The sequence below is a fragment of the Staurois parvus genome, unplaced genomic scaffold (assembly GCF_062004578.1).
Source record: "Staurois parvus isolate SC_StPar_1 unplaced genomic scaffold, SC_StPar_1.0 ptg000090l, whole genome shotgun sequence".
Lineage (NCBI taxonomy): Eukaryota > Metazoa > Chordata > Amphibia > Anura > Ranidae > Staurois > Staurois parvus.
The window spans coordinates 11,273,167-11,291,417 of NW_028317886.1; the positions used below are offsets into that span (position 1 = coordinate 11,273,167).

Genomic DNA, 18,251 nt, shown 5'->3' on the forward strand with positions numbered 1-18,251 from the left:
CCCCTCCCCCCTAAAACATGCGCACATCACCCCCATACTCAAAAAGCCCTCCCTGGACCCCACTGACCTCAACAACCTCAGACCAATTTCCCTGCTGCCACTCACTTCCAAGCTCCTTGAGCGCTTGGTCTACGATCGCCTAAGCGCCCACCTAACTGACAGCAACCTCCTTGACCCACTACAGTCCGGCTTCCGTCCCCTACACTCCACTGAAACTGCCCTCCTCAAAATCACCAACGATCTACTAACCGCCAAAGGCGACTACTCTGTCCTCCTTCTCCTAGACCTCTCCGCGGCCTTTGACACAGTCGACCACCCCCTCCTCCTTAATAAACTACTCTCTCTTGGCATCAGAGACACCGCTCTCTCTTGGTTCTCGTCCTATCTATCCCAACGCTCCTTCAGTGTTTCCTACAACGGTGCCACCTCCCCTTCCCACCCCCTTTCTGTTGGGGTCCCCCAGGGCTCTGTCCTTGGACCCCTTCTCTTCTCCATCTACACCTCCTCCCTTGGCAAACTCATACACTCCCACGGCTTCAATTACCACCTCTACGCTGATGACACTCAAATCTACCTATCCACCCCTCACCTCACCCCCACATTCTCCGCCCGCATCACTCACCTCCTAAAAGACATCTCTGACTGGATGTCGCTCCACTTCCTCAAGCTCAACCTCTCCAAAACCGAGCTTCTCGTCTTTCCCCCTTCCCGCGCCCCCCCCCCATCCTTTCCATCACTACCAACAACACCACCATCAATCCCGCCCCGCAAGCCAAGGTCCTTGGCGTCATTCTGGACTCAAACCTTTCCTTTCAACCTCATGTCAAATCACTTACAAACACATGCAGGCTCCACCTCCGGAACATCGCCAAAATACGCACCTTCCTTACCCCAGACACCACTAAACTACTCGTACACTCCCTGATTATCTCACGCCTTGACTACTGCAACTCCCTCCTCACCGGCCTACCCCAGTGCAAACTCTCCCTGCTTCAGACCATCCTAAACTCAGCGGCCAGACTCATCCACCTCACCAGCTTCTCCACCTCTGCCACCCCCCTCTGCCTCTCCCTCCACTGGCTCCCCATTGCCCAACGCATTAAATTCAAACTGCTCACCCTGACCTATAAGGCCATTCACAACACTGCCCCTAACTACATCACCAACCTGATTCCCAGGTACCACCCCACCCGTACCCTTCGCTCTTCACAAGACCTCCTTCTATCTTGCTCCCTGGTCTCCTCCTCACACGCACGACTGCAAGACTTCTCCAGGTCCTCCCCCATCCTCTGGAACTCACTACCCCAATCCATCAGACTGTCACCTTCCCTCCTCACCTTCAGGCGCTCCCTGAAAACCCACCTCTTCAGGGAAGCCTACCCCACCCTCACCTAACAGCCACTGCCCTTCCCTCCTCCTACCACTCCATCCCCCACAGCCATTTCCTCCTGTACCTCTACCCCCTCCCTCCTAGATTGTAAGCTCGAAAGAGTAGGGCCCTCTAACCCCTTGTGCTGTATGCTGTTACTGTACTGTTTCATGTATTGTCCCCCCCTCTATTGTACAGCGCTGAGCAAACCCTTTGGCGCTATATAAACTCGATAAAATAAAAATAAATAAAAATAACAGCTTTAACTCTTCTGGGAAGGCTGTCCACAAGGTTTAGGAGTGTGTCTATGGGAACGTTTGACCATTCGTTCAAAAGCGCATTTGTGAGGTCAGGCACTGATGTCGGACGAGAAGGCCTGGCTCGCAGTCTCAGCTCTAATTCATCCCAAAGGTGTTCTATTGGGTTGAGGTCAGGTGCAGGTCAGTCAAGTTCCTTCACCCCAAACTCGCTCATCCGTGTCTTTATGGACCTTGCTTTGTGCACTGGTGTGAGTCATGTTGGAACAGGAAAGGGCCATCCCCAAACTGTTCCCACAAAGTTGAGAGCATGATATTGTCTGAAGTGTCTTGGTATGCTGATGCCTTAAGAGTTCCCTTCACTAGAATTAAGGGGCCAAGCCCAACCCCTGAAAAACAACCCCACACCATGATCCCCCCTCCACCAAACTGTACACTTGGCACAATGCAGTCAGGCAAGTACCATTCGCTTGGCAAGGGCCAAACCCAGACACGTCCATCAGATTGCCAGACAGAGAAGCATGATTAGTCACGCCAGGGAACACATCTCCACTGCTCTAGAGTCCAGTGGCGGCGTGCTTTACACCACGGCATCTGACGCTTTGCACTACACTTGCTGATGTAAGGCTTGGATGCAACTGCTCAGCCATCAAAACCCATTCCATGAAGCATTCTATACAGTGTTGTTGTGCTAATCTGAAGGCCATGCAAAGTTTGGAGGTCTTTAGCTGTTGAGTCTGTTGGCGACTTCTGCGCACTTTGTGCTACAGCATGCGCTGACCCCGCGCTGTCATTTTACGTGGCCTACCATTTCGTGGCTGAGTTGCTGCTGTTCCCAGTTACTTCCACTTTGTTATAATACCGCCAGGTGGTGCCTCCGGCGGCCCACTGGACAGACCTACCCAAAGCGTGGAATCTAAGTCCCGGTCTGTGCTTTCACCAGGGCCCCTGATGGTGGGGATGGACTTGTAACAGACCAGGGCCAGGTCATGACCTCTGAGCAGGCCCACCAGTGGCAGAGGGAACCTCCGGGGATGTATAGGTACCGGGAGAGCCAGATGTTAGGAGGACGGCGGGACCTAGCAGGATGGGTCACGAGCAGCGGTCCCGTGGGGTAAGCGAGGTACAGAATCGGCAGGCAAAGAGTAGTCAGGTCACACGCAGGGTCAGCAGGATAAGTCAGTCCGCAGATAGGTCAAACAAGCCGGGGATCAGGAGAGGAGAAGGCAGAGTAGTCAGGGCAATCCGGGTCAAACACAGGAGAAAGCAGCGTAGTCAGGACAATCCGGGTCAAAGCACAGGAGAAGGCAGCGTAGTCAGGGCAATCAGGGTCAATATGCAGGTACAGGAACTCAGGATCACAGATAGACCTTGCGGCAATTTGTGACAGTGCAGGGCATCTTTAAATATTGTGCCCTGCACTGTCATTGGCCGTCCAGGACGCGCCCCCGGGCTGTCATTGGCCGCCCGAGGCACGCCCGCGGCTCCTACTGCGCATGCGCGACGTCCTGTCAGCTGCGGCCCGCCGGGACCTGGTGCTTGTGTCCCAGCGTCAGCCGCCACTAGTGCGCGTGCGCTGGACGAGGAGCCGCCGCGATCCCTGACATTTAGTGTGTGCATGTGTGTGTATATGTATATATATATATATATATTATTATTTTTAGTTACAAACTTTCAGATTAGTGTAACCTTTCCTTTGGCCAGTGGTATCAGCCCTTGTGAATGAGGAACTGTGTTGTATAGATATATGATTGTGGACACTGTTTTCAGTAGATTTAACAAATTTCATCCTGTAGACTGTTAGGGGTTGATTTGCTAAAACTGGATTGCAAAATCTGGTGCAGCTTTCCTTTGAAACCATCAGCTCTCAAGTGTTTTTGTCAAAGCTTAGCTGAACAAGCTGAAGTTTGAAGCTCATTGGCTACCATGCACAGCTGCGCCAGATTTTGCACTCTCTAGTTTTAGTATATCAACCCCTTAATGAATTATTTGACTATTGCACTGTGTTTCTCATTTTACACATAATTCTTGGTATGTTTTGTATATGTAATAAAGTTAAACTCATAAGATGTTGATTTAAATTTTTTCATGGCACAGCATGAAAGTCGAGCATGTGCAATAACCCATAGCAGCAAATCAGAGGGCAGCCTTCATTAGTTGGACTTTACTTTGCTGCTGAACATTTATAACTGCTTAGTTGTCTGAAAGTTGATACCTGGATGGCCTTGCTGGCCATTTGTACAATAAACTTGAATCCTACAGTATGATTCAGGTTCTGGAAGATGTTTCTAAATAACAAGATATTTTATAAATAGGACTAGTGAAGCCTGGTTTGACTTTTTCATGATGAACTCATATATAGGTAGTTAGTAATACATATTCTGCAAATGAATAGAATTTTTTTTTTTTTCTAATTCTTCTATTGTTTGGTAAAAAAATGTTAATAAAAATATTATCATTTTCTTTGTAGCAACAAGCAGAACCGGTCAGCCCCTCAGTGCTTCCCCCTTCAGCACTGCCACTAGATGTTCTTAGTACAACAGTCTCCCGTTTTGGAACTGTAGAAGAAGTAATCAGATACCTTGAACCAGACCGATGGCAGTTGGACATTGAGGAATTGTACAGACCAACATGGCAATTACTTGGGAAATCCTATATCCATGGCAGAAAATCCAGAGGTATGTGTAATATGTTGTACAGCATGTCAAATTGCAGCATGCTATTAAAATAAATTTCATCATTAGTGTCCATGTCAATTTGTAAAGATGCTATTTATGTCTGATATCTTTCACATAGGCTTCACTGTGTCTAAATCTGGATACTTAATGACTGGCAAGAGGTGATAACTATGTAACATTATTCATTTGATGCACTGTTTATATCCATAGAGAAAGACATATGTTATTCATCTGAGTTCTGAAAATGATGGACTATACATTAATGTATTACTACTGTGTATGTGTAGTATAGTGCTACAATGTGAAGATACCTACAGACAGAATGTTTATCCATCTGCTGTTTTTGTGTAGACTTTAGCTTTTAAAGCTGCCCATTTTTATTATCCTGTTTGTTTCACTCTTCCCAAACGTTCACAGATTATTATAATTGTAGAATTTGTTTTGGCATTGCTCTAAACCTCTGTGTATTCGTACCATTTGGCTGGAATAATGGAGAAGATATGCAAATATTTGAATATGGAAAATTAAACTACCCAATTAACTTAGATCCTCTCTTACAATGTTTTAACAGTTTAGGGTTTTAAAAAAGATTGTATGTGTTTATAAAGCTGTAACTGAATTTAGACTGTGGTCCTTAAATGTATCCAGGTTTATCCTCATCATTGGCTGGTGTATCTAAACTTAAAAAGAAAAGTGTAATAGATTACAGTTTATGGGTCCATAAAGGTGGTGGCTGCATTTGTTTTGTTTTTTTGTTTTTTTTTTGGGGGGGGGCGGTGTCTTTATTTTTAACAGGTAATCCTGCTAGTAACACACTCCTTGTTTTACGGTGACAGCACTTACTAACTGCACTGTACGGAGGAGCAGCATTGTCACCCTAGGGCAGGAAGTGTGTTAGGACTACAGAATACCTTCCCCTTTCCTCAGCTTCATTACATAGGGAGGATGTGTGTTGTAGTGAACATCAATGAGGTTTGGATGCCGAAACTGAAACTCCATTGAAATCAGGCGAATCTGCCAAATTAAACATGCCCATTTTCTGGGCTAATAGGCAAAGAGGTATTTAAAAAATAGCATAGAGGCACTACCCTGGAAAATATGTATCAATGCTAGAAAAATGTTTAAATATTATGAGAGTAGTGATTTTTTTCAATTCCAGACTCTTAATCTCAGTTTGGCTGCTGGCTGACCAGAAAAGGGGAGGGACAAACATATATCCCCTCTTCTTCTGAACAATACCTGGCTATATGCCTGCAACACGGTTCCCCCGGCAAAGCACCTTGCCCTCATGTTGATGAGGATGTCAAGGGCCTCTTCACAACAACCCTTGTTTGGGGTTTGTGGGGGTCTACAGGTGAGAGGCTTAATGGAATCTGAAAGCCCCCTATAATAATAAGAGAGCCCACAGATACCAACCCCCCTTCCTTGTATAAATACATAATACTCCTACTCATTCACAAAAGAAAAAAAGAGGTTAGGAGAACAGACACCCAAGTCCTTTTTTAAAAAAATTTTAAATCCCATAAAAATCCCTCATTGTAAATTCATTCTCAATCATAATGCTCGCCACCTCCAACTCACCAAAAAACCCCCAAAAAAACAAAAGACAAAAAAACAAAACCAGTGATTCCTATCTATATCATGGAATAGGCTGAGTGATGTCAATGATTTTTAGGGATGCAGCAGGTGAAAGCAGCCCCTGCTTCCTTAGCGACCCTTGAAAGCAAGTATAGCGGTGACATTATTGCCCAATTATGGCCATGTGGCCATATTTTGGCAATGATGTAACCAGCGCCAGTCCCTGCCCATTTGCTTACATGGCCAGGGATTCCTGGCCATTTAACTGTTTATGTCTAGTGATGTAAGTGGTTGGTAAGGACGCAGCAGGCGCAAGCAGCCACTGCTTCCTTAGCAACCACTGACAGCTGGAAGCTGTCACCCTCACCTGCGCCAAATGCCCTAAATGATCGGAATTCGAATACATGTCCAAACATCCTGAACACTGAACTCATCCCTAATCTCATGCAGAGGAACTAAATATCCAGTGTGCAAGGGCACTTATAATTCAATATCCTATGCTGGCTGATGGTAAGAGATAGGGAGGGAGTCTCATAATCTCATTTTAAATCTTTTAATTTAGTCAATAAAACATGCATTTTAAAATAAGAAATATTACAGAATTTATATTAAATTGTGCTACTCAAATGACACCCATGTTAGGCAGCCTATTTCACTACATCACACATCTTTAAATTTCAAATATTGGTGCTGTTCCACCAGAAAGAGATTATTGGGCTCTGTTTAAGACCATGACTAGGAATGTTGACTTCACTCTTTTGCAACGGCCCATTCTAGTCCTTATGAAGTAAACTCTGTTTGTTAAATAAATAACAAATACTGCTGCTTTTATTAAAAAGGCCAAACATGCCTGAGGTTATCAGTTGTAAAAGTACCACAGCATATACCAAAAAGCACTAATGTTTGTAATATCTGTGTCACTGTTGTGCAATGCCAACAGAAGCAAGAAATATGTAATTAATACTTACATTATATTTATAATATAGGGGTATATTTAAAAAGTACTGAATGTGGCATTTACCAAACATTCATTAGAGGTGTATCTACCTAGTGCATGTGTTTTAAATTATAGTGATTGGTTCACCTGCAGTGAATGTTTGGTTTCTGTGAAATTCAATACTATATTATGCCCCTTATACTTTAGATATGTTTCTGCTAATTGCATTGAAGGGTTAGAATCCCCAGTTGTTCCCCAGTCCCAGTTTTAATCCCCGGTTGTTTGTAACCACAGTTGAGTGATTCTCTGTCCTGAGACAAAAAATTATGGGAAATTTAAACTTTCAGAGTTGTCACTAAAATAGGAATAGAGGAGAAATTATGCACATAAATCAGCACATTCACTTGAAAAAAAACAAAGAAGCGCATGTGCCAAATTTTGGCCTCCAGCTTGGCAAGTTTGGTGACATGTTTTGTTGCATGACAAACGCAGACAAAATTGCACCGCGTTTGGGGTGCCATTAAACAATAGTGTCACCACAAGCATGTTGAGCATTTTTGCCCGTTTTCATAGCAGCTATAAGTGTGAATGCAGCCCTACAGTTGTTGCCAATAAAAACAATAAGAAGTTTTATAGCAACACAGCCATTCCATGAATTTAGTTTGCGAAGGAACCTACACTGATAGAAATATGGGGCTTCCATTGGTGACCTCATTTTGTACATGTTAGTTTCCAGGCTTTCTTTTGTGTCACTGCTTCCTTAGTCAGCATTCAAAATGTGAAGTTAGAGGAAGTCAGAACTTCTGACCTGCATACGTATCCCTGATCCTTAATTTAGAAATGGCAGAAGCCAATGGATAATCATGATAGTTAGACAACTCTTATTTTCAGCCTAAATCTCTATCTCTATCTATCCATTCAGTCATATCCGACCCTTGGCGATTGCATGGACCATCACTCGCAAGCGACTTTTTCCATGAATTCTCTTAGCAATTATTTTACTGGTTAGGTTGCCAGGTCTTTCCTCAACCCCTATCATGCAGGAAATCCCGCATGGGCAGCCTAAATACCTGCTGCAATATACACTTGCTGTAAATATTATGCTAATGAAGGATTGATTTACTTGTGCATGTATATTAAAATATATGTAGCATCTTAGTTGATAATGGTTGTGATTTCTGGTGTATTCCCATTTTCTAGTGCTCATGATTTATAACATACTGTACGCTGTTCAGTCTGTGACAGCTTATTGTGGCCCTATAACAAAGTATTGGGCAATAATAATTGATTTGCAATGTTGTGCTTCATTTCCCAGGAAGTGACCTGAGTATTATGAAAGAGGAGGTACGTCTGTACAGTTGCACACCACGTAACTTTTCAGTATCTCTACGGGAAGAACTGAAGCGGACGGATGCCATATTTTGGCCAAGTTGTCTGCTGGTTAAGCGATGTGGTGGCAATTGTGCTTGCTGCAATTACAGCTGCAATGAATGCCAATGTACACCAACTAAAGTCAATAAGAAGTACCATGAGGTATGTCAAATGGGTTGTCTCAATGTAAAGTGTTCACTTCATATAACAGGAGCTAATAGAAGCACAGTGGGGTTTATTTACTACAGCTGGAGAGTGAAAAATCAGGCAAATTTCCGCATAGAAACCAATCAGCTTCTAACCTCAGCTTGTTCAATTAAGCTTTAGCAATAAAACCTGGAAGCCGATTGGTTTCTAAGCAGAAGTGGGTCTGATTTTGTACTCTCCAGCTTTAGTAAATAAACCCCATTGTGCCTACTTGTTTAGTCTTTTCCCAGCAGAGAGGGTATTCCTACTATGAATGTCAGTGAAAAGGTAATGTGTTACTCTGCTCAATAGTATCCGCACATAAGCAAAATAGGAGCTTTTTGTGAAGATGACTTTGCTGAATTTTTAACCACTTGAGTACTAGCATGTATTACCCGAGTTTTCAGTTTTAGTTTCCAGTGCTGTGATACCTTGGCTCTTTCCCTTACTTTTTGTGAAAATAAAATTCAAGGACATTATACCCCCCCTCCCCCGTAGAGAACCCCATTTTGGAATGTAAACACCCCAAGGTGATCTCATTGTATGCCCCAATTGTTTTGAAATGAAGAAACAGGTGGCAGTATTGAGGGGATTAGAACAAAGAGCTTGGTAATGATGCACTTGATACAGCAGATACAGGTTATACACAGAGTAAGAATGTGGTCAAGGGGTTAATGTACTGGCTACACACAGTGGTGGATAGAGATGAAGATATTACTGTACAGATGTGAAGGATAAGGGAGGTGAAGGATTAATATACAGGTCACATGGAACGGCAAGCGAGTGTTTAAATGTGTAGGAAAGAAAGGACAGGAGAGGGGGTTAAAAAAGATCCTTAATGTTACTGCAATCAGTGGTCCGTTACTTCCTGTTTTCCCCTGTTACCTTTCTTTGTAAACAAACAACCAGGTATTATCTTCATCTATACCAGACCCTTTTCCTAGATGAGGGTTTGTTATTTATTTGAAAGGAGGCCCCCCCCACACAAAAAAAAACTTCATAGAGTTCCTGTGAAAAATGCACATCAGACCCCTATCCTTGATAAAGGTCTTTTATGGATGTCAAGGGGGACCACCATACAAAAAAAATGCTTGGGGTCCCCCTGATAGAACTGGTATATACGTTAAGCGGGAACCCTATGCAAAAAAAAAACCAGGAAAAAAGGGTATGAGGAGCTCCACAAAATCTATACTACACCCTTATGTAAAAAAGGAATAAAACCACTCACATTTTTCACTGCACTCCACATGTGCACAGTAAACAAGGCTTAGTTTATACAATCCAGGCCTAAAGGAAGAGGCAGAGGCTCTGCATGTGAAGGTAATAGAGGGTGAGAAGGTTTTTTGGGACAAAGCAGTGGTCAGGCTACACCATATACAGTCAGGTCCATAAATATTGGGACATCAACACAATTCTAACATTTTTGGCTCTATACACCACCACAATGGATTTGAAATGAAACTAACAAGATGTGCTTTAACTGCAGACTGTCAGCTTTAATTTGAGGGTATTTACATCCAAATCAGGTGAACGGTGTAGGAATTACAACAGTGTGCATATGTGCCTCCCACTTGTTAAGGGACCAAACGTAATGGGACAGAATAATAATCATAAATCAAACTTTCACTTTTTAATACTTGGTTGCAAATCCTTTGCAGTTAATTACAGCCTAAAGTCTGGAGCGCATAGACATCACCAGACGCTGTGTTTCATCCCTGGTGATGCTCTGCCAGGCCTCTACTGCAACTGTCTTCAGTTCCTGCTTGTTCTTGGGGCATTTTCCCTTCAGTTTTGTCTTCAGCAAGTGAAATGCATGCTCAATCAGATTCAGGTCAGATGATTGACTTGGCCATTGCATAACATTCCACTTCTTTCCCTTAAAAAACTCTTTGGTTGCTTTTGCAGTATGCTTTGGGTCATTGTCCATCTGCACTGTGAAGTGGCGTCCAATGAGTTCTGAAACATTTGGCTGAATGTGAGCAGATAATATTGCCCGAAACACTTCAGAATTCATCCTGCTGCTTTTGTCAGCAGTCACATCATCAATAAATACAAGAGAACCAGTTCCATTGGCAGCCATACATGCCCACGCCATGACACTACCACCACCATGCTTCACTGATGAGGTTGTATGCTTAGGATCATGAGCAGTTCCTTTCCTTCTCCATACTCTTCCCATCACTCTGGTACAAGTTGATCTTGGTCTCATCTGTCCATAGGATGTTGTTCCAAAACTGTGAAGGCTTTTTTATATGTTGTTTGGCAAACTCTAATCTGGCCTTCCTGTTTTTGAGTCTCACCAATGGTTTACATCTTCTGGTGAACCCTTTGTATTCACTTTGGTGAAGTCTTCTCTTGATTGTTGACTTTGACACAGATACACCTACCTCCTGGAGAGTGTTCTTGATCTGGCCAACTGTTGTGAAGGGTGTTTTATTCACCAGGGAGAGAATTATTCGGTCATCCACCACAGTTGTTTTCCGTGGTCTTCCGGGTCTTTTGGTGTTGCAGAGCTCACCTGTGCGTTCCTTCTTTTTAAGAATGTTCCAAACAGTTGTTTTGGCCACGCCTAATGTTTTTGCTATCTCTCTGATGGGTTTGTTTTGTTTTTTCAGCCTAATGATGGCTTGCTTCACTGATAGTGACAGCTCTTTGAATCTCATCTTGAGAGTTGACAGCAACAGATTCCAAATGCAAATAGAACACTTGAAATTAACTCTGGACCTTTTATCTGCTCATTGTAATTGGGATAATGAGGGAATAACACACACCAGGCCATGGAACAGCTGAGAAGCCAATTGTCCCATTACTTTAGGTCCCTTAACAAGTGGGAGGCACATATGCAAACTGTTGTAATTCCTACACTGTTCACCTGATTTGGATGTAAATACCCTCAAATTAAAGCTGACAGTCTGCAGTTAAAGCACATCTTGTTCGTTTCATTTCAAATTCATTGTGGTGGTGTCTAGAGCCAAAAATGTTAGAATTGTGTCGATGTCCCAATATTTATGGACTTGCCTGTAGATGCAGGGAACATCTGTCTTTTTAAACTCAGGAAGCCCTAACTATACAGCCACAGCATGAGGAAGAGGTGGTTGACAAAGCCTCTCTCTTCTTCCTAGTCCTAGGTGTAAATCAGCCAGTTGATTGCAACTGCTGATAATGATGGATGAGCTGAACGTACCTGGGTTTGATTTGAGGCCAGTCCAGTAAATATTACTAAAGTTCAGGTGCTAAATTCATACCATTAAATTCAAGGGAACCGAATGTTAAAACAGTAATGGCCTGACACTCTCTTTGAGGACATATACCAAAGAAAAAAATTCCATTTGGTGGGAAGCAGCCCTTTTATTTAAATAATATGCCTGGGGGAGCCCTGAAACTGATGTATGCAACATACTACAGCAAAGCTGATATTTATAAAGAAAGAAAAAGCTGTATAAATTGTTTTTAAAGAACAGCTCTGGCCACTTAGATTCTAGATGACAGTCTGATATAAATGTTATTTGGTGTAGGGTTACCCCTAAAAATGTATACCAGAGCCTGATGTCAAGGGTGACCTCATACAAAAAAAATCCATACCAGACCATTATCTGCCCTCAACATGTGGGTACCTTATTGAAGAGGACAAGGACAACTTTCCCACAACCCTGACCCAGTAGTTGTGGGAGCTTGTGGGCAAGGGGGCTTTTGGAAACTGCAAACCAACTTTAAAACAAGGGGGCTCCTAGACACCAACTCTTTACCCTATGTGAATTAGTAAAAAAATGTGAACAGCAAATAATGGCACCACACTTTTTTACAAGTCTTTAAACAAATTATAAAAACCCCAAAATATTGCATGATGTACTCCCAACATTAATCCTGTTATTTAGCGATGCAGATCCATATCAATCACAGTGAACCATCGCTGCTGAATGAAAAAAAACACTAACTGACAATACGAACTGCTCCCTTTGCTCCCTGGCACTGAATGACATCTCCCAATCTCCACGACCAAGTAAACAAATTGGTGGCACTCTCTGCTGATGTCTTTGACTAACTATGGCTATGTGGCCATAATTGATCATTGATATCAGCCCTATGCCCGTCCACTTGATTATATTGCTAGGGCCAGCAAACTAGAGGAGCCAGGTGACACCACTGTTTGTGAAGGTCACAGCAGGGGCCCACTGTTTCCTTAACAACTCCTGATAGGATGGTACTAGTAAATAGATAGTAGCTGTAGAAATACAGAGAAAAAATTTAGCTTTTTAGACGAATGTCTGAACAGCCAAAGCCTGGCCATAACTTGTGTTCCTACCTAACCTTGAGCTCATTCCTACTTGTAACTGTCTCATCTGCAATAAAAGAGAAATTTTGTGTTATAGGAAACCTCACTTATATTAATATCCACTTTATCATCCTAAAAATGGCTCTGGTGCAAATTATGCTGAGAGGTATAGTTTAAAAGCAGCTAATGTACAATGGTAAAAAATGTTAAATAATAAAAAACACATATTTATAGTTATATTTATGAAAACAAGTAAACATTTGTAACGGACCGCCTGGCACCCCACCTGGGTTCTCACCCCAGACTGCTTCATCACCGCTGGGACACAGGAACAAGTATTATAGCTGAACAATGCACCCAAGAACTAGAAAACACTAGCTTAGGAGCAACTGAAACTCCTTTATTGAACGGAAATAAAGGTTTTAATACAGTTCTAAAATAGGAGCAGTCCCAACATGAACAATAAAAACAAATATTACACATTGAGATAAACATCCCACACTGATTGGGTAACAAGGTAAAGTTGACACAAGACTAATCCCATCATGTAGGAACCTCCAGGAGAAGAATTTTGGTTGTGCATTTTGGACTTTATAGGCATGTACACAACACCATTTGTTGTAACAATATTGTTTATTAACATACTTGTAAAACCAATCAATACATAGTTAAAAATTCAGATACTCAATTTGTGAACTGTGATGTGATAACCCCCAACAAATAACAGTAGAGGCACCCAATTGTGGTATAATTGTCTTGGGTAACCCAAACCCAAAGGTCCTTCCACTTTCCACAGATATGCTCTGCTCTACGTGATTTGTGAGTAAAATCGCTTCTTCGGGAGCTAGTATATAGCATCTATCTAGAAGAGAAGTACATACGATGACATACATGTATTATAATCCCTTTTATAACATCACTAAAGGTGACATAGAAGAATTATAAGACAAGGAATGTAATGTAAAAACAGTTATTGAATCATATAATAGTGCATACACACTCCTAGGGTGAGAAATGGCTCCACATGCTAAATACAGGGCCAGTCACAAAGTGGATGTGGGGGTGCACAGCAGGCTGAGGGGATATAACACAGAGGAACCCTGTACCCTAAGGCACTAAAGAGATTTTTTCAGGACTCCACTGCATATTATCCCACTTACTAAAACAGTACATACTTGGGTCCCCGATGGCTATATGTGTACTTAGGACTCAAAAAACTGCCTTCTAGGTAGCTGTATGGTCCCACAAACAGGACCTGCAAAAAATGACCCATAGATATTATTGACTTAATGAAGTAATATTGTATTTGTACCTAGCTGGGGCACTTATATTGCATGGTTAATTTGTGTAGGCTAAACAGTGTGAAAAAAGGTATAAATGTAATCTTCTTGATATCATAATTTATTTACATAGCATCATAAATCCATCCATAAGACCATGTAGGTAAACAGCCACCAGTATATCTTGTCACTAAGCTGTGCAAAATATAAACCATACTTCCCATAATCACTAGCAAAAGCGCACCAGAGCTATATCAAGTATTGTTGCCTGCCAGATATCAAATATGCCAAAAAAGCCATCTCCCTATAAAGGATACTAATTACCTGTTGTTGTTACTGTATATAGATCCTTGCCACAATGGTGGGCTGTCATGCACTCTTCCAAGCTGTCTTGGTGTGTCCTCATGTGTTCCCCACCCTCCCACCATATATATATACACCCCAACCAGGGCACCCATGCTGTAACGGCATGTGACATCATGTGTGTTGGCCAGTAGTTCCTGCGCATGTGCACCTCCACGGCGCATGCACCCAAATTCTGGCAACAGAGCCGGATGAGTGAAAGTCCTGCCCAGCGGTTGTCCCGTTAACATGAGACATGCCACGGGACAGCGCATGAGCAGTACACAGGAGACCTGCGCGATTACAAGTTGCTAGTACCCAATGCCACAGTGATCATACAGGGAACTGGCCACCACCACAATGAGTAGGACAGTCCCAGCACTACAACCATGGCCCACCTCCAGCACATCAGTAAAGAAGCCAAAGCATCACTCCCAGAGTACAAACACAAATTAAAATAAAACAGCAAAATGCACCAATGATGGCATATTCCTATATGTTCCCATAATATGGATATTATAATTCATAATACACAGTGCAGTCCCCAGTTGAAGCACAAACAGACTGAACTGCATATTAAGTAATGAATCCTACACAGTACGATAACTAGCAGATGTTATAACCATATGGATTGTACCAGTTATATACAGCAAAAATGTGTAGAGCCTCCTATTTGTATTTTACAAAAATGGTTTATTGGATAGAATTTTGTTAATACCAGGGGGGTTAGATAGCATTTTGATGTTCAATCCAGAGGGTTTCTTTATGTAAAATTCCCCTATCCCAGTTACTGCCACGGGGATCGTTCCTAATTACTTCCAATACAATGAATTTCACATGAGATGTATCAAATCTATGATACAGGCTCACTGGAGTAAGCATCCTAGCATTATAAGAATAATATATTTGAATTGGCAAATCGTCTTACCGACATAGTATACTCTGCAATCAGAGAGCATAAGGTAGACAACTCCCTGGGTGTTGTAATCTGCATGGAACCATGGAGTAAATTTCTCACCATTGGGTAGGAAAAACATGTATACCCATGGGCAATAAGAGCATTGGCCACATGCATATATACCTTTCAAACCAAGCATAGGTGTCCATTTATGACACAGAGAATAGCTGCGATTCAGAGGATCACAGCTATTCTCTGGTCATTTACAGTTTGACACTCAGGAGATCAGTGGAGAACTGTTCAGCTCTTCACTGGAGATCTGTCTTCTCCCTCCAGATTCTCCAGCCCAGAGCTGGAGAATTGGAGAGACTGCTAACTAAGCAGCGATAATTTACCTCTGCTTAGTAAATTGATCTTTTACTGTAATCTTGCGTGATTATAGTAAAATCAGCCATTTTCCACCATTTGTAGACCGTTCTCCAGTGTTTGTAGACCTTTCTCCCTTTGTTCAGAGAACTGCTTCATAAAAGGCATTCACAGGAGAACTGTGTTCTCAGAGAATGCTAGAGAACTGAGCAGCGATCATTTATCGCTGGTTCATAAACGGACACCATAGTTTGGTCATAGAGTGTGTAGTGGATGGCTATAATTTTGTCTTTAATGGATGTGGCTTTATGGAATATCATTTCTTGGAGGAAGTGCCAGTGTCATTGTAAGATAGCATGCAAATCTTGGTGCTGAAAATCTAGTGATCAACTTCACTGTGTGGTTCTCTGTCTTGGATGTATGTGCTTGATATAAGAGGGATGTTTTAGTTTTATTAAGGACTTTATTATAGTCTTTGTGTAAGAGGGACTTGCTCTATTCATGTTGTAAAAGACAATGCCGCAACTAGGCAGCTTGTATTTTAAAGTCCTCTATATGAGTACAATCCTGTTGTAGACAGATGTATGGACATATTCTATGTACTAAGGCACTCTGGGCATAGAAGATGGTATTCCCTGCTGTCTCTTTCCGATAAAACTTAGTGACCAGGCAATTGTTTTATCCTTATTGATTTGAAGATCTAGAAACACAATAGAATCAGCATGCTGTGTACTCCGGCATCTCTCCAGGGAATCACATGAGGAAGGAGGATGTGATCCCTTCCATATATATGTTTCACCCCTCCCACTGACCGGGGCTTCTTCAGGGTTTAGATTGAAATTTCTCTGTACCAATGTTTATTATTCAGGATGTCAAGGGACATCTTCTCATATTGGGTATGTGACATTATAACAATGTTTCCACCCTTATCTGATGGTTTGATGACTACATGTGACCTATTTTTTAGCTGTATCAGGGCCTGTCTTTGAGAGAGTGTATAGGAGTAGCATCAAATCATGCAGGAGTACTAGCCAACAGACAGAAAGAAAAGGTGACTCAATTAACTCAATTAACAATGGAACTAAGTGTCAGGAATCCCAGAGATCACCACAGTGCACAAATCTGCACAGGTGTAGGATCCCGACAAGACATACAGGCAGGCGGGTACTAGAACCCAGGTGCGCCTGTCACCAATGATGGCCAGGCAGGCACTAGGACCCAGGCGTGCCTGTCGGTGCCAGGCAGGCTATTTAAACCAGCTCGTGCAATGCTCACATTGCCGTATGGCCTTCATTCCCTGTTCCCTGCTCGTCTGTTCCTGCGTGAGATACCTTGTTGCCGACCCTGCTTGATCCTGACCTCCTGTTGCTGAAACCTGGTTTGTGACCTGACTACTCTCTGTCCGCTGCTCTGTACCGTTCTGCCTCTGCTGTTACCGACCTGGCCTGCCTGACTACGCTACACGTACTCTGTCATCCATCCATCCTGCACGGATCCGGTCACCACTGCCCAGGTCTCCCAGCCTCTTCACATCAGGCTCTCTTCCGATACATACCTCCAGGGGTTCCTTCTACCACAGTCGGGTGCACTCAGGGGTCGCGACCTGGTCTCAGTCTGCTCCAAGTCCATCCCCACCATCAGGGGCCCTGGTGAATAAGCAGATTGGGGCTTAGACCCCGCGCCCTGGGGAATCCCGTTCTGTGGGTTGCTAGAGATACCGCCGGGTGGATCGTGACAGAACCATACGGCCATGACTGAGCCTGGAAGAGGACCATCCCCGCTGGACAATATATGCCAACATCTGGCGGTGTTCACCCAAGCGGTTAAAATGCTACAGGGGGGTTACACACATCTGGAAGGTCGTATTCAGACACTAGCCTCACCGGCATCCACATCTCAGAAACCGTTTACTCCATCTTTGACCAGGAACCCCTCGGAACCTCCTGTCGGAGCAATGGTCTCAATGCCTCCACGGGAACCCCATGTACCGATGCCGGAACGGTTCAATGGGGATCAAGGAAAATTCAGGGCATTCCGCAATGCATGCCAACTATACTTTGAGCTGCAGTCGCGGACATTTTCTGCAGAATCTGTGCAGGTGGGGTTCATTATATCCCTACTGCAAGAAGAACCCCAGAGCTGGGCCCACCGACTATTTCAGACCCGCCATCCACATCTGGATTCGGTAACAGCGTTATTTAAAGCAATGACGGTGTTATATGACGACCCGCAGCGGGCAGCATCGGCTGAAACAGCCCTGCATACACTCAGACAAGGTCGCCGAGCAGCGGAAGATTACGCCTTGGAGTTCAGACGTTGGATGGGGGACACCTATTGGAATGATGCAGCCCTGCATCACCAATTCCGCATGGGCTTATCCGAGTCACTTAAAGATGAACTAGCCAGAGTGGGCATACCCGATACCTTAGAAGACCTCATAACTCTGGCCATCCAGATCGACCGCAGATTGCGGGAACGTAAGCTAGAGAGGTCCAGCCAGGGTCAGAGACCAGCATGGGTACTACCTCGCGTTCTGTTCCAGTCTACCTCTCCTGTTGGGAATCGGAACCCGGAAGCCACCGAGATGCCTGAACCCATGCAATTGGGATTGACGCGACCATCATTAATGGTTGAAGAACGCCAGAGACTTCGGGCAAACAATCTCTGTCTGTACAGCAGTCTGGGAGCAGGTCATGTGGTACGCTCCTGCCCAGCA

The 18,251-nt window shown here is 43.4% G+C and overlaps 1 protein-coding gene across 3 annotated transcripts in view; it reads left to right on the forward strand.

Annotated features, from left to right (window-relative positions):
• PDGFC (platelet derived growth factor C) overlaps positions 1–18,251 on the forward strand; it is a 393,961-nt gene that overhangs the window by 369,283 nt on the left and 6,427 nt on the right. For 2 of the 3 annotated variants that reach the window (XM_089670412.1, XM_089670413.1), the window contains 2 exons: positions 4,097–4,304; positions 8,135–8,352. In XM_089670412.1, coding sequence (XP_089526538.1) covers positions 4,097–4,304; positions 8,135–8,352 — 426 coding nt within the window. The remainder of the gene's footprint in view (positions 1–4,096; positions 4,305–8,134; positions 8,353–18,251) is intronic. The other variant, XM_089670414.1, reaches the window with a different exon arrangement.